Source organism: Grus americana, chromosome Z, assembly GCF_028858705.1.
Source record: "Grus americana isolate bGruAme1 chromosome Z, bGruAme1.mat, whole genome shotgun sequence".
Classification (NCBI taxonomy): Eukaryota; Metazoa; Chordata; class Aves; order Gruiformes; family Gruidae; genus Grus; species Grus americana.
Genome location: NC_072891.1, coordinates 62,881,962 through 62,904,540, shown reverse-complemented (window position 1 = coordinate 62,904,540; position 22,579 = coordinate 62,881,962). Strand labels below are relative to the sequence as shown.

At 37.1% G+C, this 22,579-nt stretch overlaps 1 protein-coding gene across 8 annotated transcripts in view; it reads right to left on the bottom strand.

Annotated features, from left to right (window-relative positions):
• Nucleotides 1-623: 623 nt before the first annotated feature.
• FER (FER tyrosine kinase) overlaps nt 624-22,579 on the bottom strand; it is a 186,777-nt gene continuing 164,821 nt past the window's right edge. For 6 of the 8 annotated variants that reach the window (XM_054809463.1, XM_054809460.1, XM_054809465.1 and 3 more), the window contains 3 exons: nt 16,994-17,148; nt 13,410-13,532; nt 624-9,252 (listed from right to left, as the gene is read on the bottom strand). In XM_054809463.1, the coding sequence (XP_054665438.1) occupies nt 9,110-9,252; nt 13,410-13,532; nt 16,994-17,148 (421 nt within the window). In that variant the 3' untranslated portion in view covers nt 624-9,109. Of the gene's footprint in view, nt 9,253-13,072; nt 13,163-13,409; nt 13,533-16,993; nt 17,149-22,579 lie in introns of all 8 variants that reach the window. The other 2 variants (XR_008574637.1, XM_054809464.1) reach the window with 2 other exon arrangements.

The following is a 22,579-nucleotide window of genomic DNA, read 5'->3' as shown; positions in this document are numbered from 1 at the left end:
CTGGAGAGGGACTGTTTATCAGGGAGTGTAGTGACAGGACAAGGGGTAATGGGTTTAAACTGAAGGAGGGTCGATTTAGATGAGATGTTAGAAAGAAATTCTTTACTGTGAGGGTGGTGAGGCACTGGAACAGGTTGCCCAGAGAGGTTGTGGATGCCCCATCCCTGGAAGTGTTTAAGACCAGGTGGATGAGGCTTTGGGCAACGTGGTCTAGTGGAGGGTGTCCCTGCCCATGGCAGGGGGGTTGGAACTAGATGATCTTTGAGGTCCCTTCCAACCCAAACCCTTCTATGATTCTATGATTCTATGAATATGTCCTTTCCCTTCTGTCCAGTAGGTTACTCCAATACCTTCTGATACATAAAAAATAAGCAAGAGTGACAGCCAAACTGTGAGTGAGAATCACACAGATAGTAACTCCAGAAATTGAAAAAAAAAAAAAATCAAATAAAAATGGGTTTTCATCTTTGTGAAATAGAGTATTTTGAATTGTACCTATTCCCAAGAGCAATGTTACTAGAGCTGATCTTCCACTTGATTACAGAAGCAGATGAACAAACACAACCTGTAAATATCAAATAAAATGAGACAGCTTGATACAAATATTTTACATTTATTGGAAGAGTACAGTAAAAAGGGGACTGCAGATTTGTTAGTGGTAACTGGTCCATAGGAAAAGACAAAGGAATATTCAGAAATGATCTGCAGTTTACAAGAATATGGAAATTCTGGTTTTTAACAGCCCAGGAAAATCAAAAGTTAAGCTTGAGTTCAAAAGTGTAACTTTAACGTATATAAAAAATTGGCAAATAAATAAAGTTAAAATGCAGTTCTATTTAAAATTATAAAGGATAGACAACTGGCAACTGTATTACATAGTTATCATTTTCAGACTTGCTTAAAAGCCAGATAAACTCACAAATGTTATTTCCTTTTTTTTTTTTTACATGTGTACTTTTGGGAAGAAGCACCCATTTCCAGTGTCATGTATTATCAATCTGTTTCACAAATATATTATTTTTAAACAACAAAGAGTATAAAAGGTGCTTTACCTGATATTAAACTTGCTGGTGCATGCTTTGGCACAAAATTGAATAGAAATCTAAACACGTTTGCAAACGGTATCTGTGCCCTACTCAAGGTTACTGGTGTCAAAAGTCTTGGGTGTGCTAGTGGGTCAGTGAACCAACCTTCCCTCCTTCCCCAGTGCTCCTCCTCTGTCTCCAGCTGCCTACAATTATACAAAAGAAAAGTAACACATGCAACTGAAAAAACAGCAGTCCTACCAATCTTAGTCCAAGTTTCATCTCTGGAAGTCATTTGAACATGCATATAACCACACACTCCTTTAACAGAAGGGACAAGACAGGTGTTTATTGTTGGCTTTCAGTCCTCAAAATTTCTTTGTAGGAATCTGCTTGCCTTTTGTGTCCTATGTGACGAGCTTATATCATGAGCTTTTTCCTACTACATTTTTTTAGCATTTTAGCAAAAATTACGTGGGATGCTTGGTGGTAAAAACAAGTTAACTTGCCAGTTACAGGTAATGATACAACAAACAGCGGAAACAGATAGGTTTCTAGTTGTTCCATCTATTGAAGACTTTGAATCTGTGACATGACCAAGCAGGAGGTGGAGGGAAGGAAAATAATGCAGAGACTCCCCATTTTACATCACATTTCTGCATTTCGTGACAAAGAAAAAAACATCACTGTTTCTCCTTAAGCGCTACAACTTCAGGTGATTTAAGGCATCAGCCACACTCAGATATGGTAAAATTCCAGTCTCTGGTGGATTAATTGGAGACTCATAGTGAGCGCAGGTGTATTATAGAGGAGCCATGCAGACTGCAAGACCTTCTCTATGGCATCCTGGTTGCATCCACGTGACGTATCAGAATTGCTGACAGCATCTGAATTGGCTACTTGAACTCAGCTGTTCCCTTCCTTGATAAACTAGAGAGGAAGGAAGGTAGTTTTACCTTCCTGTTAAGGTCAAGTCAAATACAAATATTGCTATTGCTGAGATATCTTGAACAAGGAATAGTGCTGTTCTATAAGAGATTTTAATTGAACCAATTACTTTAGTGATATTTAAAATGCATTAAGTCATATCAACTCAGACACCTAGTGAAAGATCAGTTCCCTGTAGACTTTTACTGACTTAGCAATGCTTATCTTCTGAAGTTGCAAGTCTCAGCACTTCATGGTGGTGGTGGTGGGGTATAATTACCATTATAAGTAAATGTTTTATAATGTAAAACATCAAATTTCTAAAAGCAAAATGGATAACAATAATGAAAATTAACATTATTTGGAAAGGTTTTTAAGAAGGAAGTTTATAACAAGGCTTAGTTGGAATTAAGTTGCTGCTTTTGAAGATATTGTTTGGATCTGGTCTGACAGCAAAATAATTTCTTTTTCAAGGAGCATATTTAGCTTTATATTGTTCCCCAGTGGGAGCAGGATGCTCTATATTATAAACTAGGCAGTCAGGAATGTTGCTTTTCTAATGTCTTTTATGATGTGGACAATTCACAGTATATTTAGGGTTTGAAACTTGATTAAAAACATGATTTGAACAATATGTGCTTCACCTCGATTCATAGTTACTTCAGTTTTCATACAAACACATTACCTGTCAAGGTAGAATGCCACTACAATATTTTTGAGTCAAACAAAAGTAGGGATATATTTGAACTTTTCTGTCACAAGAGTAACTTTTCTGAAGTAAATGAAAGGGCACCATCTATGGTACATGGAGCCATCAGAATTAGGAAATGTTTGGGAGATGCAACAGGCCAGATTATTACAGCAGAGCTCAGCTAGAACTGTAAGTTTACTGTAGCCCTTTTCAAAAAGCAGAAAGATTCTTTAATAATTGAAGCAAAAGATCAGTGTGAAATAGTTTACATATCAGTAATCCAAGGATTTTTTCATTACTACTGCATTTAACAATTACGGAGTTCTTTGTATGTTGAGAAAGACCGAGCTGACTGTATATAAAGACAGTAGTGTGGATCTTTTTTTTAGTGGTGGTGATTTCTGGCTCATACTTTCAACATGTGTAATCTAGAAGGAATCACTGATCAATCTGATTTTAAAACATAATTGCCTTAAGTCAATAAAGGGTTTCAACGGAAAAGCATGCGCTGTCTCTCTTACTGTACTTACAAAACTTATGTACTTAACGATAAACATTTGTAGTTCTACAAGTAGGTGACTGTTCCAAATAGTAGCAATTTAGGAACACTTTTTTCCAAATCTTCTTTGCTAGTTGCAATGTGAGTACGAGGTTATCATACTGGTTCACAATTCATATTTACCTATAAACACAAAGCCAGTTATTCCAAGTTTTATTTACAAAGCATTCAATTCTGGAAGGATAGAGGATGAAAGAATGTATTTCTATGTTTTCACTTTATGACCTCAGTCAACTATACTTGAGGGCTTTATTTATCCATTTTTTTGTAAGTATGGCTAACAGTTTTTAATTTGGAGAATGCATACATGATCTGAGATCTATACATGAACTACTCATAGCTATAATCTGAAATAGCTGCAAAATAACAATGCATGTAGCTAGCAATCTAATTAGTCCTTCATCTCACAAAACCCACCCCAAGCCATTGAAAATTCTAATTTAAGTCCTGCCTAGATGATGTCTGAGAAAACGGTATTCAAAAACCAGCTAATAATACCCAACTACCTGAAAATGAAACAACTCAGAGTTAACACCCAAGTTCTACAGGTGGACATACGTTCGTTAGAATTTTATGCCAAAGAGACAGAGGGACATAAGGGTAACATGGTTATTGGTGGAGGTAGCATTCCCTTGGGGAGAATAGTAAATATGTCTCTGAACCTTCCTGTTTTATAGATTAGTAATAGGGCTGAAATACAGAAATTGCTTTTGCTTATTTGACAGAGAATCAAAACGAAGTCAGCTTCTTGAGCCAAATGTGTGAAATTTTGGGGGGATTAGCTGCTGATTTAAAGATAACATCTAGCTTCCAGCTCCTGTTCTGTGTGCTGCTTATTATAATGAACGCACTGACTCTGATAACTGAATGTGGAAGTTACGGAAAATGTGGGAGCTACCATGCAGAACTTGCTGCACTTTTCAATGAGAGAGTCTTCCCTTCCTTGGTCTGAAAGTAAAGTTGGGTGTTAATAATGCGCTAATATACAATGCTGAAAAATATGTAAGAGCTGGAAATCACAGGTACATTATCAGTTTCAGGAAAGAAACTGTGGCAATACTTGAAAGACTGTTCAGAATGTGACAAGTGAAAGGATTCTTCTGTTCTTCTGTTTCAACTTGGAGCTTTCAGCTTGTTAAGCTTTCTTTTTTACTATTTTTAGATTTTTTAGAAAGGAAAGCTATCCTGCGTGAATTCTAGTACAAAATTACAAAAAATATTCTTTGCTGAAGTTACTCAGAAAGAAGCTTGATAGGTTTCTGAGGTTGATGCATTTTTCCTGTAAGTTGTCACTGATGTTTGTTTAAAGACTCCTTTTTTTTTACAGTAAATCTGCAGAGGGAAACTAGAAGAAAACATTTTTTAATAGAGCTGATGTTCCAAATTTACCAGATCACTCTTAAAAATTCATGGTTGCTTGGAACTTGCCCTGTACTTTCCAATTACTAATTAAAATCGTGTATTCCATAAAGTGAAGGACTGCATGAATACAATTCTAAGAAGAAAAAAAATATGTACCATGATTGGCAGTAAGGGTATTCTTCCCTCCACATATGCTGACTGCCTAGCAAGAATGCTTCCAACAATATCACATGTCCTTTGTGCCTGAGGGAAAAAAAATTAATTGGTAAACTGTCTTTTAATAGCAAACTATCTTACGCTCAGTCATAAAAATGTTACAAATCCAAGTGCACTGGCATAACAAACATTTCTATTGCCTACAAACAGGACAGCTGTTATAGAAAGTGGATTCTCTCAATTAGCCTTTCTTTTTATTCCATCTTTATAATGAGTTATCATTACTTGTGACAACCAGCCATTTTCAGAACTACTGTTCTTGAATATCACGTTTGATGACACTATTTACACACTAACTCATCTCTTCAAATATTTCACTATTTCAAATGTGTCAGTGGCACTGCCATTTAGAGGACATGACGGCAATAATAGTGGAAACAAGGCTAGTAGTTAACCAGCACTGTTAGTATCCATGCAGCAGCACATATGGGAAAATTTGGGGAGGAGGAGACATTTTAAAATGCTTCTGAGAGTTGGTTACTCTGTAACCTCATAAAAGTGTTTTTTTTTTCTTTAGTATCTTTACAATGGGTGCAAAAAGGATAACAAAATAGTTATAAGAGATAACAAAAGGACAACTTCATAGTCAGTTTTAGCAATGTGCAGTAATTTTTAGTTATGTCCTTGCAGGATTTGAGTAAGCATAACAGATGGTCAAAGACATGGATGAAAAAATACTTAAGATGAATAACCTAGTATTTCCTTAACCAGTTTTCTGTTTCTCATCAGTAAGATCAGGCTTCCTATTCAAACTGCAGTCCTTACTGATAGCCTTCTGGTGATGCATGTTCCAATAACAACTTCCAATAAAAGTATTTGGCAACTCTGCAAAAAGGCAGATTTTTGTTAAGAAGAAATGCAACATAACTGTATTTGCTAAATGAAAAACTAGTTCATTGGTTTAATTAGAAATTAATGAAAATGTAGATGCCAAAGAGAATGTCTTGGTGGGATGCTGACTATACAAAATCACACTTTGCTGAAGCAAGGTTTGTTTTCAGACAAGACACTTTCCACTATTTTATTTTCCATAAAATTGAAATGCTTAGGAATTCTCATGATTTCGCTGATGACTGAACTCTGAAGCTAACACTTATGCTTCATTTCTACTGACAGCAAAGTAAAGGATGCATTTTTTGCCCACAAACCAATCTTTCTTAAAATGATGAATGCAATTCCTTGGAAAAAGATGAAAATAAGAGAGAAGGTGTTGAATTCCATCTCACGTAACAGGCTGAGGTATTTCTACCTGACCCTTAACAGTATTCAGAGTTTCTCCCATTTAACAGCATAAAAAATTCAGGATTCCCTCAGGCTCCCCCTGGTTGGGACAATGGCGGGGTTAGAACGTACCTGAAACACTACACTTGCAAAAGAGACTGAGTTTTAATTTTTGTGTAATTTCTCTAGGATAAACACAGTACATGACCCAAATGACAAGTATCTGGCTAACCTATGAATAATGCAAGACTAAGTCATCAAAAGTCCACAGAACTCAGATATGGTGGATTTGGTACTTGAATACCACGTCTTTTAAATTTCATTGTATGGCAGGTTTTTTTGTGAACTCCCCTGTAAGAAATTTAAAAAAGCTTAAAACCAGTATCTATAGGTATGGACTTCACTTCCTAAATTGTATAACTGCAATAATTACAAGTGAGGCATGATGAACAAGTTCTGCCACAAACTGCCAAGTTAATGATAAGAAAACTGTTTAAAAATTGAAGAGACATGCACCTGTGTTTAATTTTATTCTATACCTATAAATTCATTCTAGTATTGTACCAAAGAGTTATTATTTTTGAACTGAACTGATGCCTACCTCAGGAATAATAATAAATTTTCTTGCTGCTGTAGAAATCCCATGTTTTAAAAAGTCTTTAAATTTAAACAGAAGTGTGATATGAATTACAAGTGTTAACTATTTCAGAATAAAATATGAGTACAATTTTTATCTTTACGTGAGAGTCTGGATGGTAACTGGTTAATTAAGACAAATAAAACAGTATTTTATTTTATAAAAATAAAACAGTATTTCTTTGCTGTCAAGAGGGCATATAGCAAAGAAACAGTTCATCTCTTTCACAGAAGAAGAATATTAACTCTCCAGAGAAGTTACGAATGCTGACAGAGGAGATACCATTATCCTTAATTGCAGACATTAGTGATGCTTACATAAAGACCTGCCGTTGGATTTTCCGAATGATTATGGAACATTCCTTAAAACTTAGTATACTTGTATTTGCATTAGCATACTAGCAAATTAAGGCACAAACTTTGTGTACTACTGAAAAGCATAGAAACTAACAAGAATGTTGCCCCCTGCTCTTGAAAAATATCTTTGGGCTACTTGGAAGTAGAGAATTAAGTAAATATATCCAGTATGCTTACAAGGAAGCTTAAATTTATGCCACCAAGTTTTCCAAGCACTATACCTTCATGGGTATGTATATGCTTCCTTAGCTCCAAGAAAAAAAATCACTTAAGAAATTCAAGAAGCACTCACCATTCCTTATACTTGGACAGTTACACCTCAAATACAGCTGAAGTGCTCCAGCACGATCATTCATTCTTTTATTTGGACACTAACTCCAATGTAACAGACAAACTCTTCTAGACTACAGATAATTTGGTCACACATGGCCCTTCAACATTACCACTCAGTACTACTATAAATACACTTTAGAGAGCAAAAATGTTGTGGACAACAGAAAAGTCACCTGAACAGAAGTAAAAATGTAATGTAGCCACTGACTTCACTACATCTCAATCCCACTGTAACAATAAAATACAGGGCTAATTAGTATTCCAGACTGTGTCACTTACAGTCCCCATTTCTTACTTGCATTCGCAGCAACTGACATCCCTTGATCCAAAAAAATTTAGTTAATTATTAGAAAAATTGTAAGCACCTTAACTCTGGAACTCGGGCCAGGATACTGTAACTTGTTCTTATTTCTGTGAAGGGCCCTAGAAAATAATTCCTGCAAAGAGGACCCATAGTAACAAACTGTGCCTTTCCTCCCTCCTCTATCTAGTAATTTTTTATTCTTTCTAGTGGATTTTCTCTTTTTTTTTCTTTTTTTTAATATATATATCTATATATATATACACAAGGTTTTTATTCTTGGTGGCATTTAAAACTTGCCTATCCCCAGTCTTTTGAAATCTGACTGCAATGATTTAAAAAAAGCTAGAAGGTTAGTATTTCTACTCTGCCTTGCTCAGCTTGTCAGAGGCTTTAAACATACATCTTTATTTTGGTTTCTTGAACAATTTCCTATAGCCATAGAGAAGTAGTATTTTACTTTGGACACTATGCATGGAATGTACTTTTGCTTAGCATAAACTTTTGTAGATTCCAGCTACATTCTGAGAATTATTACCAATTTAAGGAAAACATCAGGATCAAAAGCAAATCTAGCAATTCACATTCTTTAACTCCTCTAAGATCAATGATATTTGTTATCTGCTGCTATTGTTAGTAAACCTCTTCCTGCTGACCTACTGCTTTTACATGTTCTTTGGAAGGCAGATGATTTGCAGTATACTGTAACGTGTAGTCAAGACTTGGTATTGGGTTTTTTGTTTCTTAAATAAGCATAAGTCATTGTAAAGGAGAAATATTACTGAATTCTGTTGGCTTCGTAGGAAGAAAAGCATTGGCTTAAGTAAATCACATAAAAAATCAGAAGTACTTACTACAGTTTGGTAAGAAATGCACAAGTAACTCAACTTTCTACAAAACAAAACTCTGGATTTCACTGTTCAGTAAGCACGATTGCATCCAGAATCTAACTGACCTTCATCCTTAAAGTGTCAGTTAAAAATATCAGTTGCAGTAAGAATTCAAAAAATATAAAAGTTTCTAGTTGAAATACTTGTCAAAACTGTCTTCAGTTTTAAGGCCAACATGTATGACAGTCACCACATTATAGTACTGCTGGTGATGACATATGGGACAGGGATAGCAGAGCGAGAACACAGGTTAAAGTAGAAAACCTCTGAAAACTGTCACTAGCAGTTACTTGCTGTAAAACAGATAGAAGCCACAGTCCCTTAAATCTATAGTGTGTGCTTTTCTATTTACATGTAACCTAAATGACAATATTACTGTGACTGGATATATAGCATTTTGCAGTATATGTCTTTAATGCAGGTGTAGACATCATTCAAGATGGTACACATGTATATAAGAAAAAGTTAATTTCAAAGTAATCCTAGAAGAATATTGCAAATAATGTTGTATAAACGCATAGTGTTTGAGGGGAAAAAATTATTTCACTGGAAAATAAAGTCCCACACATTGAGTTTGGCACTTGTTTATCACTATGTCACTTTCTTTTTGATTGAAGACAGCTCTTTTTGAACCTCACTGAATTTTGGCCGGTTTTCTGGTTTGTAGTCCCAGCACCTCTGCATTATTTTATATATTTCTTCTGGACATTTTTGCGGTGCTGACATTCGGTAGCCTGGTACACAAAAAAAGGGGAAAATGTTTAGCATTGAAAACTGATGCATATTAACAAATCTAAAAATGACTGAAGTTCAGGATCACTGCATTAAAAAGATCTTCAGGATATGAGGAAAGTCTTCAATATATAACCTATACAAGACAGATAATTATTAAACTAATCAAAGCTCAGGTACCAATGACATTTAAGTTGGGCATGGTAAATTGTCGGTATGCTTCTCAGCCCTAAGGCCACAACCTGCATAGATTTGTTTTCTGTATCTTAGGAGGTAGCTACCCTCTAGGTTTTAATTCTGTTCCCTTTTTACCCCTCACTGAAGAAATTAGTAATAAACATTAAGATGAAAATAAATTTCTTTGCTCTTTTTCAAAATGGATCAACTTTTATTCTCATACCTCTTCCCTTTTTTTGTCTCCTTAAGGAGTTTCCTTCCCACTTGCACTTTATCCATTTATTTTTGCTCTTTCCTGTTTTCTTAACTTACTTCTATATTTTTGCATCATCTTAACTCTCTTACTCTTCTGGTTTGTTTAGACAGGCAGAGGCCTTCCACACCTCTCTTCTGCCAGCAACTGAAGGAGGTCTCTGATTTGGTGATGAGCAGGAGAATGAGCAATCAGTTAAGTAAATTAGCAGCTAATCATGTAGAAGCCACAGACAAGTGGCCGTTCCAGCAATTCATGCATACCCTGGACGAAAGAGATGTACACACAGCAATGAAGGCAACTTCCCAATGAGTAGGAAGCTGGGCAAAAATGCCAGGAGGACTGCGTGGATCAACAAGGATTTCAGCTAGGAATAAAGAAGGAGGGAGAGAGTCACCAGCAATGCTGTTGTGATGAACAGGATGGATGTACAAAGAGCCTGGGGTGATGGGACAGGATGAATGCTGCCTTCAACTCAGCCTTTACTAGCAAGACTGGCCTTCAGGAATGCCAGGCCCCAGAGACCAGGGAGAAAGGCTGGAGCAAGGAAGACGTATGCGTGGTGGAAGAGGACGTGGTCAGGGAATGCTTAAGTAAACTGGACTTGGATAAATCCATGGTCTCCGACAGGATGCACCCGTGAGTGCTGAGGGAGTCGGCTGATGTCACTGCAAGGCCACTCTCAATGATCTTTCATCCATCATAGTAACTGGGAGAAGTGCCTGAAGACTGGAGGAAAGGAAATGTCACTCCTATCTTCAGTAAGGAGGACCCAGGGAACTACAGGCTGGTCAGCCTCACCTTGATCCCCAGGAAGGTGATGGAGCAGCTAATGCTGGAAATGATTTACAGCCATATGAAGGACAAGAAAGTCACAAGCAGTAGTCAGCATGGATTCTTTAACGGCGAGTCATGCTTGACCAACTTGAGAAACTTCTATGATGAAATGACTGGCCTGGTAGATGAGGGGACAGCAGTGGATATTGTCTACCTCAGTCATCGAAGTAAAGGCTTTCAACACTACCTCCTGTAAGATCCTCAAGAAGAAGCTGTTGAAACATGGGCTGGATGAGCAGACAGTGAGGTGGACTGAAAACTGGCTGAATGGCTGGTCCCAGAGGGAGTTGATCACTGGCACAAAGTCTAATTGGAGGCCAGTAACTAGTGGTGTACCCCAGGGGTCAATACTGGGTTCAGTCTTGCTTAACGTCATCATTAATGATCTGGATGATGGGGCAGAGTGCACCTGCAGTAAGTTTGCTGATGACACCAAACTGGCAGGAGGGGCCAATACACCAGGGGGTGGTGCTGCCATCCAGAGGGACCTGGACACGCTGGACACATGGGCTGACAGGAATCTCAGGCAGTTCAACAAGGGGAAGTGCAAAGTCCTTCACCTAGGGAGGAACAACAGTTCACCAGTCACCAGTATATGTTGGGACCACCCAGCTGGAAAGCAGTTTGGCAGAAAGAGACCTGGGGGTCTTGGTGGACACCAAGGGCTAAGCATGCAGCAGCAACATGTCCTTGCAGCAACGAAGGCCAATGGTATCCTGGGCTACGTTAAAAGAAGTGTTGCCAATAGGTTGAGGGAGATGATCTGCCCCCTCTGTTCAGCACCGGTGAGGCCGCACCTGGAGTAGTGCGTCCAGTGCTGGGGTCCCAAGTATAAGAGAGATTTGGACATACTGGCGAGAATCCCACAAAGGGCCACCAAGATGATGAAGGGATTGGAGCATCTCTCACATGAGAAAAGGCTGAGAGGGCTGTGAATGTTCAGTCTGGAGAAGAGGAGGCTCAGGGGAAATCTCTTCAATGTATATAAATACCTGGAGGGAGGGTGCAGAGAAGGAGAGTGCCAGGCTCTTTTCAGTGGTGACAGCACCAGAGGCAATGGGCACAGACTGAAACACAGGAGGTTCCTCCTGAACCTCTGGAAACACTTTTTCCCTGTGAAGGTGACCAATCACTGGCACAGGTTGCCTAGAGAAGTGGTGGAGTCTCAATACTTGGAGATATGCAAAAGCCATCTGGACATGGTTCTGGGCAACTGTCTCTAGATGGCCCTGCTTGAGCAGGGGGGTTGGCACAGCTGACATCCAGAGGTCCCCACAGACCTCAGCCATTCTGTGACACTGTGATTGTATGACTTCACATTTCTATGTGAAACTATGAACTGTTTACCACATGCAGCTCTCTGAGGAAATGACAGGCAGTGGACAGCAAACTGAGTTGTAGGACTCCACAGCTAAATGCAGCTCTGTGACTCCAGACTTACTGCGTAAGTCTCTGCATCTCTCTTTCTAAAGCAGAGTATATATGACACTGGCCTCATACAACAGCTAAATCTGAGAAATAGTTTTTCTTTTTTATATTGCATGCACCTGCTCTAGGTACTGGATTAATGCATGTAACTTCAAAGAAAAACGGATGGGATCTAGGACACTTACAGACAAGATAATATGAAACTATCTACAAATCCTTTTCTTCGCAAAGTTTCCCCTAGAAACTGGTTCTTCAAAACAGTGACAGCAGCAACTACTTTTTGTCCTTATAGTGAAGTGATTCTATACAGTTACTTAGAATTGAAATTATTCTTGTTTAAAGCAAGCATTCAAGTGACTAAATTCACTGAAGGCTCTTACTGATTAGGTAATTGAGATAGATAAGATCAGGAAGAGAATCTGGAGCATCTTAGCTGACTATCCTAAAAGAAAAGCTATTATATACTGAAAACCAAGAAAACAGGCTGATAAAAGAAATGACAATTCCAATTTAAAAAAAAAAATGCTGATGGGCTAACAGGACTATTTTCCCCACAGTATAAATAGCTGAAAAAGTATAAACATACTTCCAGCTCTTTGAATTTTATCAATTTCAAGAGATTATTATTCTCAGTGGATTAAAACAGAATCTCAGTACATAGGTAGTAAGACTTAGTTTTAGAAACACTTCTCAGCTCTCGAAAACATTGGATTTTTTTATTTGGCCTTTTAAGGAGAAACTTTGATGGTCATCCACAGTGATAAAAAACACTGGCAATCTGTATAAATCAGCCAAGTAGTTGTTAGCATTTTTAAAAAAATTGTTTAGCATTTTTGCTAGCTTAGAACCTGTTTACAAATTACAGAGTAGTACTTGGTAGAGGAGGAACAGTTCTGAAATGCCACTAAAGATGATGAAAATAAATCAAAGTCCTGAAAACTTGCTCACAGTTATTTGCTACTTTAAATAAAAGCCTTTTGATTGTTTTGTAGAAGAAGAATGTGGCTTTCAATGCTCAACTAGCTTACTATTCTCCACCATAATTGCTAAATTTTTGTCTGAAATGCTTTAATAGAGAAGATGGAATGATACAGATTTTTTGTTCTGGCAGTTTAGAATATTTATACCTGCATTAGCATAATCTTAAATAATTCATTCTGGTCAAGCCTCTGCTTTGCACAGCTGTAAATCCCTCCTCTCCATCTCACCTTTTAGTTCTGCAACAACAAAAGTCAGCATGCTATAAATCTTCCATTCTTTGAGTCACTGGTCAGTATATTCCTTTTTTGCAAGAAGCCTTTTTATCACACTATTCCTCCCAGAAAGCTAGATTCAGCAATTAAAAAATCTCCTAATATTTTTGGTAAAGTTGCTGGATAATCCATATGTTATTTCTTTGCTATTTAATACTGTATGTCCTTAAGGATCTATACAGTGTTTCTTTGACTCCCTACGAATAATCACCTTTCTCGACTTGTTCTCGTGCTTGTTGGTTGGTCATCCCAGGGTACGGACATACTCCTAAACTGAAGGTCTCCCACAAAAGGATTCCAAAGCTCCATACATCACTCTCAGATGTGTATCTCCCTAAGAAAAGGAGAGAAAACCCACAGCTTAACATGCAGAAAAAGTCTCAGATAATTATGGCTCCAAATTTTCTGTAAAGTATTACATTGGCAAGCTTTAAGCAGAACAAAGCTACTGCTACTAATAATACATTCTGCAGATATCATAGTCTCCTGTATTTGAAATGATAAACAAATTACCTTCAGGTCAATACCTAGGAATAATATAAGCTAACTTAAATTTCTACAATTTGACAGACCTTACCATGTCAGTTATTTTTCATGCAAGCTAAGAATTTCTTTTCTTCATGTACAATTTTTAAAAAAATTTTAATATAAAAGGACAGAAAAAATGTCACACCACGCACCACACTTCCCCACTTTCAATTCAAAAGATATTTTTAAAAATTAGTTTTCCCAGATCCCTAATATAGCATAGCAATGAGTATTCTGAGAGGAGCCACCTTCAACATAGTTTGTAACTGCGAAGAGGCCTTGGTATTATTCACGCTTTGAGAAACTGTTCTCTGAAAATGAAAGCATAGTTGCTTCAAATTGTTTAATTTGGACCCTGAGTAACAAGAAAAAAAATCTGGGCTGCTGGTTCCATTATATTCAGCTATGCTTCAGAGAGAGCAAAATAGATAACTGATAGATAATTGAATTCCAAACCTCTCTGTGTAATGAGAGCTTTATATTATGGTAGAAGGAGAGATCTTGGAGCAGATATTCCTATTGTACCTGATGGATGCACATTAGGAAGGATGGATTCACATCAGAAAGTTAAGGCTCCTAGCCCTTTGCAGCAGCATCTGTGAAAATGTTATCTTAAAAATCCATTTTCAACATTACTTTCATCATTTTTCATGACTCTTTTTCTTTGCTCCATACTATTGCATTGTATATATGTGTCTTTATTCTTTAAAATATACACATGCTTGTGAATGTATTGTTTGTTCATCTCTACTCACTAAACGAACCAAACTAAGCCACTTCTGACTACAAAAAAGGAAAATACATGTAAATTATAGTGCCAGTTGGTGATCTGACAAGTGTTCTGACATCAGAAAGTTCAGTTTACTGTTAAACTAAGTACCACTTACAGCTGTGCTACATTAGCTTGTGCGCCTTGTGGATGGCAATTATGGACATTCACTATCCTTTTTGTAGTAAGATTAGTTTTCTTGTCTATGTATCAATTCTTTTCAGAGTTTGGCATCCAGTAATTAAACACTTTTCACTGAAATCATTCAGAAGATACAAGATAGGTGATTAAGGTTTTTTTTAGAGAAAATACAAGTACTGCACAGTTAATTATCTTTTCCACTATGACATTATCTGGGCAAAAAAAAAAAGGCCTGTTCATTGACAAAAACCCCCTCCACACAGTAATTTATTAACATGACAAACAACTCAAAATCTTTTACTGGAAAAACACACATAATAAATGTGTATTTTAATTTTGAGCGAACAGGAAGCAAAAATACCCTACCTTTGGCCTAAATATGTAATTTTAGGACCTTTTCAAGCATTTTTTTCCACTTGCTGAAGTGATGGACATCATACTGCTCCAAGCAAAAATAATGGTATGGAATGGCACTGAACAGCAAAGGTTCAATCTCTCACCGCACCAGTAGCATCAGGATTTCGTTTATGACTTTAGACACAACTCCCTAGCCACTCCATTTGCCCTAGTCTGGTTTCTAGACTTCATAACTTGTGGTTTTTTAATTTACAGTCTTTTTGTGACTGCTATTGTTTTGTCATATGTAGTGAATCCAAAAGTGACTAAAAAAAATGAACTATTACGTAGTTTCTTAAGCACTGTTTCATTCATGTAATGGTCAAATGACCCTATCTCTCATTTTCTTCCAACCCTTAAATTAAGAACTGACATGGGCAGTGGTTACCAACTAGTTGTGAAATATTGCAGATTTAGTTCCATTTCACTCTGATATCCTTAAATACCTTCAACCTTACCTACACAAATTAATGCAATACTTATAACCATATTATTAGGATGGTAAATAGTAAACCACAAACCAATTATTTTTACTCATGTCTTTCAAGGGAGTGGAAAAAATGATCCTTCAAAAACACACAGAAACCTTCTATGACGTTTTGAAAGTTGAATATTAGACTGCTGAACACATTAACAAATGTTTGAGAGAGCTTATTTTCCAAACACTACAGAAAATCACTTAAAGCTGCTTGAGTAGGCATGCATTTTAGGAAACACAAAATTAGTAAATGTTAAGCAACTATCCTCTCCTCTCCTGTACTATGCAGGAAAAAGAATCAAAAAATACAAAGTGAAGGTGTTGCCACAAGAGCCTCTTTCCTGCTAATTGTAGTCCACTGGAATGCATATGGCTGTGTAGGATACATTTCCATTATATATCAAATAAACTGTATGCATTTCTGAAACAGCAAAAATAAAAATTCAAAACACATTTTATAGTGGAACAAACACTCAAAATAGAAACGTGTGTTCCTCTGTGAACACTAGCAACACTAACACCTCCTAGAATACTTGATAACAAAGGATCAATTACTATAACTAAATTTATTATTAGCCTTCCAAAGGGAAGATCTGCTTTACTGTGTTACTGTGTTATTAACTCCTGCAAAAGTGCTAATGAGAGGAAGCATTTTGCTTTCAATCATAAGTCACAAACTTATGATTTCCAATGCATGATTTGAAAAAAAAAAAGCTTTAAGAGATGGCAGAAATATTTATAGACACTTCAAATGAAGAATTATTTTTTTTCCAAGTACTCAACTAAATAACTGGTTGAGAGAACTACATCCAAAACACAGCATTGTTCATTTAACACACTGCTTCTTCACAGCCCACATTACTTAGAAGAATTTATTTTTTAATATAAGCTAAAAAGCTAAATACAGCACCTTGTGGAACTATTACCCACACAGTATGGACCACTTCCCTCAATAAGAAATAATGGATTATTTTCCCCAAGATAACAGCCTAGCAATATATAAAAATGCAGGAAAAGAAAAGCTGCAGTTAAAAAAAATATAAATCAGTGACTGTACTTTTCTCCAATGCAATGATTTATGTAACAGAATGTTCTAGTGCATTAAAACTTTCTACCATTTTCAAAGAAGTGCTGGAACGAGGACTACCATAAATATGCAGAACTTGCCATTCATTTTGCTAATGATTATGATTTAGATGACTGGTAGTCTACTAGAATGAGTCAGCAACATAACCAAAAGCATTATTTTATTGCTGCATAATAGTAATTTTGATGTTGCTGCCTTATTTTTTTTGAAAGCAAACCAGTATTTTATACATTACTTAGATAAGACTGAAATATTGAAATTATTTTAAACATTATTGATTTGAACTGAACACTAGGAATATGTATACATACTCAAATATTGCCCATGGTGTAGTCCTGGTGATACTTGTGTGGTTTGGGGTTTTTTTTTTTCAAGAACATACAGGTACGTCCTTACCATAGTTGAGAGCTTCTGGAGCAGTCCACTTGATAGGAATCTGCTTTAGTCCTGACGATGAGTACACACCATCATCCTCTTGCCGGGACATTCCAAAATCACTTATTTTCAGAATGTTGCTTTCACCAACCAAGCAGTTCCTTGCAGCCAGGTCTCTAAGTTAGAACAAGAAATAAACCCCCATATTTTTACACATTTGAAAGTACTTGAAGCCATTTAAAATGGCTGAGCCCCTCAGCCAAGATGGTGGTCCCCATTGGAAAACATATTTAAGAAAGGGTAAAAACCACTGCACAGCAGTTGTGGAAAAGAGGAGTGAAGGAGGAAAAAAAAAAGTATGAGAAATAATCCAGTGATTATTTCACCAAGGTCGGTGAAGAAGTGGGGGGAAGAGGTGCTGGAGATGTTGGAGATGCTCCAGGCACCAGAGCAGAGATTCCCCTGCAGCCCGTAGAAGGACCCACGCTGGAGCAGGGGAACAGTGTGAGGAAGGGCAGGCAGCAGAACAGAGCCGTTATGGAGAGATCTCAACCTCCATTCCCCATTCCCCTGTACCTCTTCGTGGGGAGGAGGTGGAGGAGTCGGAAATGAAGGAGTGAAGGTGAGCCTTGGAAGAAGGCAGGGGTGGGGGAAAGGTGCTTCAGTTTTTGTCTTTATTTCTTGCCATCCAACTCTATTTTAATTGGCAATAAATTAAATTAATATTCCCTAAGTCAAGTCTGTTTTGCTGTGATGGTAACTGGTGAGTGATCTCCCTGTCTTTATCTTGACCCACAAGCTTTTCTGTCTTCCCCTGTCCTGTTGAGGAGTGACAGAGCAGCTGGGTGGGTGTTGTGCAGCCAGCCAGAGTCAACCAACCCACCACAACTGCCCTCTGAGGCCACGTAACTAAACCTGCAGATTAACAAATCAGATTTTATGCAAAATGAAACAGAAATTGAAGCAGCACCCTGAAACATGTTCCTATAATTATGAAAGACAGTGAGAAGCAAGAGAATTGACTCCATCTTCTCTCTGCCCATCTTATCTTAGCATTAGAGTTTCCATCAGAAATAAAAAGCTACTCAGTATTACAGGAAAAGGAATTTTGGCTCAGTGATAGATGAGAAGCTCAGAAAATCAATAGCCTTCCTTTCCCTCCCTCCATCTCAAACACATTTTCTTTAGATTAGGAGACAGCCTGTAGTAATACCTGATAAAAAGACCTACTGTGGCTTCTCTATAGCTTACATTTGGAATAATAATACATGCTAATAATCTGTAATTAATATATGTATATTACATTTCATTGTTTCACAATGTATTAAAATACTACATAATAAAATATATGTTATTATTCCCATCTTAATGTAATAAAATACAGGAAATTTTTGAAGGGAGAAAAAACGTTAAACAACAGAATTATATCTATAACATTATGAACATTATGGGCAAAGTATTTTTAAACTAAATTTACAATGTTTGTTTTCAGCTTAAATAGCTAATATGCTTGCAAGTGGCTTGTCTTACATAAATATTCCAGAATAACTACATTAATGTTAATGTTTTGGATTGGAGCTGTAGCATAGTTTTGAAGTAAATCCCTTGAGCACTTAATGCACATTCATTGGTTTTGAAGAATGATTTTGGTGCATGCAAATTAGCTTACTCTTGGAAGAAACTAACCTAGAACTCTGCTCATGGTGTATACCAAGTTTATTTTTACAGTTAACGCAGAAAGAAAGATTTGAACCAATGACAAACAGGTTCAAACACTATGCATGGTGACTATTCATGACAAAAGACTGAACTATAGTTAGTCTAAAGTAAAAGTCCTGAGCCATATATAAGGATGTTAAAGCTTGTACATCTACATCTAATTTGATCAACTAATCCATGTTGATATTGCACTACATTATTTGGTATGTAGACAGAGCTTGTGCTTGAGTGTAAATACTATAATTTGATTTAAGAATTTTAACATGGTGAATTCACACGACTTTTCTGCCACTAAGAACATTTATTGCTCTTGAGCTTCATGCTACAGTGATATAAATGCAGTTATTCTTGCAGTTAGAGAAGATGGACCACTTAAAAACAAGTCTGAAGTCACAGTCTCCAGCTGAAGATATGCACAAATGTATAAAAATGCTCAATAAGCACTATGTTACATAGTTTGATGTTAGCATGTGGTATTGTTTGGTGAAAATAAGAGAGCTGCAAAACAAAATTGAATTGTTATTACATGTACTCAATTCTGTAAAAAGTATCACCATGAAACCTCAAGAATTTATGGCTTAGGTTCCAATCATACTTTAGTCATTAGGTTTTTTATTGTTTTACTCAATATAGTCTAGATTTTGTGACAGACGCACATAAGGAGTGAAAAAAAGTGATGAGATTGTATCTCAAAGAAAATTTACAGAGTTAATTAAAATCATGGACATCTTCCTACCCGAGTCTGACAGCATTTAAACATGTTCTGAGTCAGATTAAGAAAAAGCTATATACTGAGCTGTTTTATATTTATTTCTCATACATAAGTCTGATATTTAGGGAAAATATGTTGTAAATAGTACATTCCACAGAATATCAATAAAATTTTATGAAATAGTGAGCGCCAAGCTATTAACAATAAGATAGAAAAGGATGCATTATGATAAAAATGACTAATACAGCTACAAATAGCAAAGTAAAAGTAGTAGTGCTAGTTATGAGTCTCACAGAATTAATACCTTTTTCTGCTTTTAGCTAAAACTCTCACATTTTTGAAGCTTTAATGCTATGTATTACTTTTAATATATTATTTGTGTTAATAAAGCTTTTTGGGCACTTAATGTTTACTTCTGACTTAAGCAAATTTGCTTTTTCCTTTCTCATGTGTAAGGTAGGCTCCTTCTCTCACTTACTTAGAAAATACGTTAGATGTGATCTTCTCTTTCCCTTTTTCCCTCACTTTAGTCATAGTCTTTTTAAAAGCCTTTTCTAATCCCCCTCTCTTAGACACTTAGTTTTTCACAGATTCACAGAATGGTAGGGGTTGGAAGGGATCTCTAGAGATCATCTAGTCCAATCCTCCTGCTCAAGCAGAATCACCTAGAGCAGGTTGCCCAGGATTGCATCCAGGTGGGTTTTGAATATCTTGAGAGAAGGAGACTCCACAACCTCTCTGAGCAGCCTGTTCCAGTGCTCTGGCACACTCACAGTAAAGAAGTTTTTCCTCATGTTCAGGTGGAACTTCCTGTGTTCCAGTTTGTGCCCATTAACCCTTGTCCTGTCACTGGACACCACTGAGAAGAGTCTGGCCCCATCCTCTAGGCATCCACCCTTCAGATATTTGTAAGCTAAGATATTACTAAGACCCCTTCTCAGTCTTCTCTTCTCCAGGCTAAACAGACCCAGCTCTCTCAGCCTTTCCTCATACGAGAGATGCTCCACTCCCCTAGTCATCCTCGTAGCCCTCTGCTGGACTTTCTCCAGTAGTTCCCTGTTCTTGTACTGGGGAGCCCAGAACTGGACACAGTACTCCAGATGTGGCCTCACCGGGGCAGAGCAGAGGGGGAGGATAACCTACCTCGACCTGCTGGCCACACTTTTCTTCACACCCCAGGATACCATTGGCCTTCTTGGCCACGAGGGCGCACTGCTGGCTCATGGAGAGCTTGCTGTCCACCAGGACTCCCAGGTCCTTCTCCGCAGAGCTTCTACCCAGCAGGTCAACCCCTAACCTGGTATTGGTGCCTGGGGTTGTTCTTCCCTAGGTGCATGACCCTACAACTTGCCCTTATTGAATTTCATATGGTTCCTCTCTGCCCAGTTCTCCAGCCTTTCCAGGTCTCACTGAATGGCAGCACAGCCTTCTGGTCTGTTGGCCACTCCTCCCAGTTTAGTATTGTCCGTGAATTTGCTGAGGGTACACTCTGTTTCTTTTCACAGTTCTTGTGAGAAAACAGAAACCAACAATGTTCAGCAGATCCAGCGATATTTAAAATCATCCTAAATCCTGCCAAAAGTTCTTTTACTTTACACTTTTAATAACTTGCCATTCAGTGGGGTGAAACAGTATGTGTACAATTTCATTCTCAGAGCTCCACCACCAGCCACCTCAGATTCTGCAGTTATACCCATTGTGGGTATATTTTGCACGTTCTTCCCACCCCCCTTCTTTTACTTGTAATTTCTTCACAATGTTTATTTGACTAACATTTATTATTTCATCCCTCAGGCTTATAAATGTCCTGAAAGTTAGAGTGTCTTGTTAGCATTTCTGCTGTCACTTTATATCTGTTTCATCTCTTCAGTGATTTGTTGCTGAATTTTCCAGATTTCCTTATATGTATTTGCATGCTTAAAAGTATTTTTAAAAACATTCCTACACTGAAGGCTACAGCTACATCAAGGGGTTTTTTTTAATTTTTTTACTTTTTTTTATTCTGAGGGTTTGGTTAAGATTTTTCAATATTTTTCAAACAATTTTCCACTGTTTCTCCTCATGTCTGACAGACTTCTTTAAAAGGATGTTCATATTTTTCAGTTTAGATAGATACAAGAGAAAATTACCAAAAAACGCATTTTGGTTACTGTGACTTATTACAGAATTTATAGCCAGCATCTAAAAAAAGGGGGCATTACTTCCATTGCTTCAAATTAATAGCCAACAGCTTTCATTTTCTTCTAGTTTCCAGGATTCTAATTCATTTCAATTTGCTACAGATAGAATGAAATAGCTCTAGTATAACACTGTTAAGACACTTATAAAAAACCCTGTACGTCTTAACCTTCCATATGAGATACACACAATGGGGTTTCATTCAAGTATGTATGATAGATGATATAAGTGAGGGAAAACAAGAAACTGTAAACATATAAGGCTGATGACCGAAAACAGCTATGAGGAGTCAACATTACAGATGACTTCAGTGTTAAGTATTTGTAGTAAATCATGACACATTCTAGATGGCCTTTAAAAAAAACCAAAACCAAAACCAAAACCAAAACCCCAAACAAACAAAATCAACTCTCTTCTACTTGTCTTCTTTTCCCTAAAAAACCAAGTATGTTCTACTTGTTTTCTCTTCTTTCTCCTTAACATTCCCTGAAGCCAACATCCTGAAGAAGCACAGATATAATTGTATAGAATTAGGTGTCTCTGCTTGTGGCATTATTTTTTTCCCTCATACATCATTTGCTACTTGCTGCAGTAATTCCATAAAATCAGTATTTATCTTTAACATAGAAAACAAGAAAATATTCCTTATTTCACATTGTGAAAGCTGTACACATTGGGCACAAATTACACTGAACTGCTATGGAATGAGTTCATTAGTAAAAGAAAAGCTGACTCTTACTATTTATTATCAAGATTACATTGACCAGGAATCACTAATATGGGTTGAATATGCTGAAACTGCAAGAGACAGCTCATAAGACTTTTGCGAAAAATCCATTAGCGAGTTGGAGAGCAAGTAGAGACAATTCGTCTGTGCTGGGAGTTGTACCACCTGGATTCATGTCTGTCAGTAAAGACATATACCTCATAAACTTTTCTCTAAGGACACTCTTATATGCCCTCCCCGCTTCCTTCCACCACCCCAAAAGAACTACAGA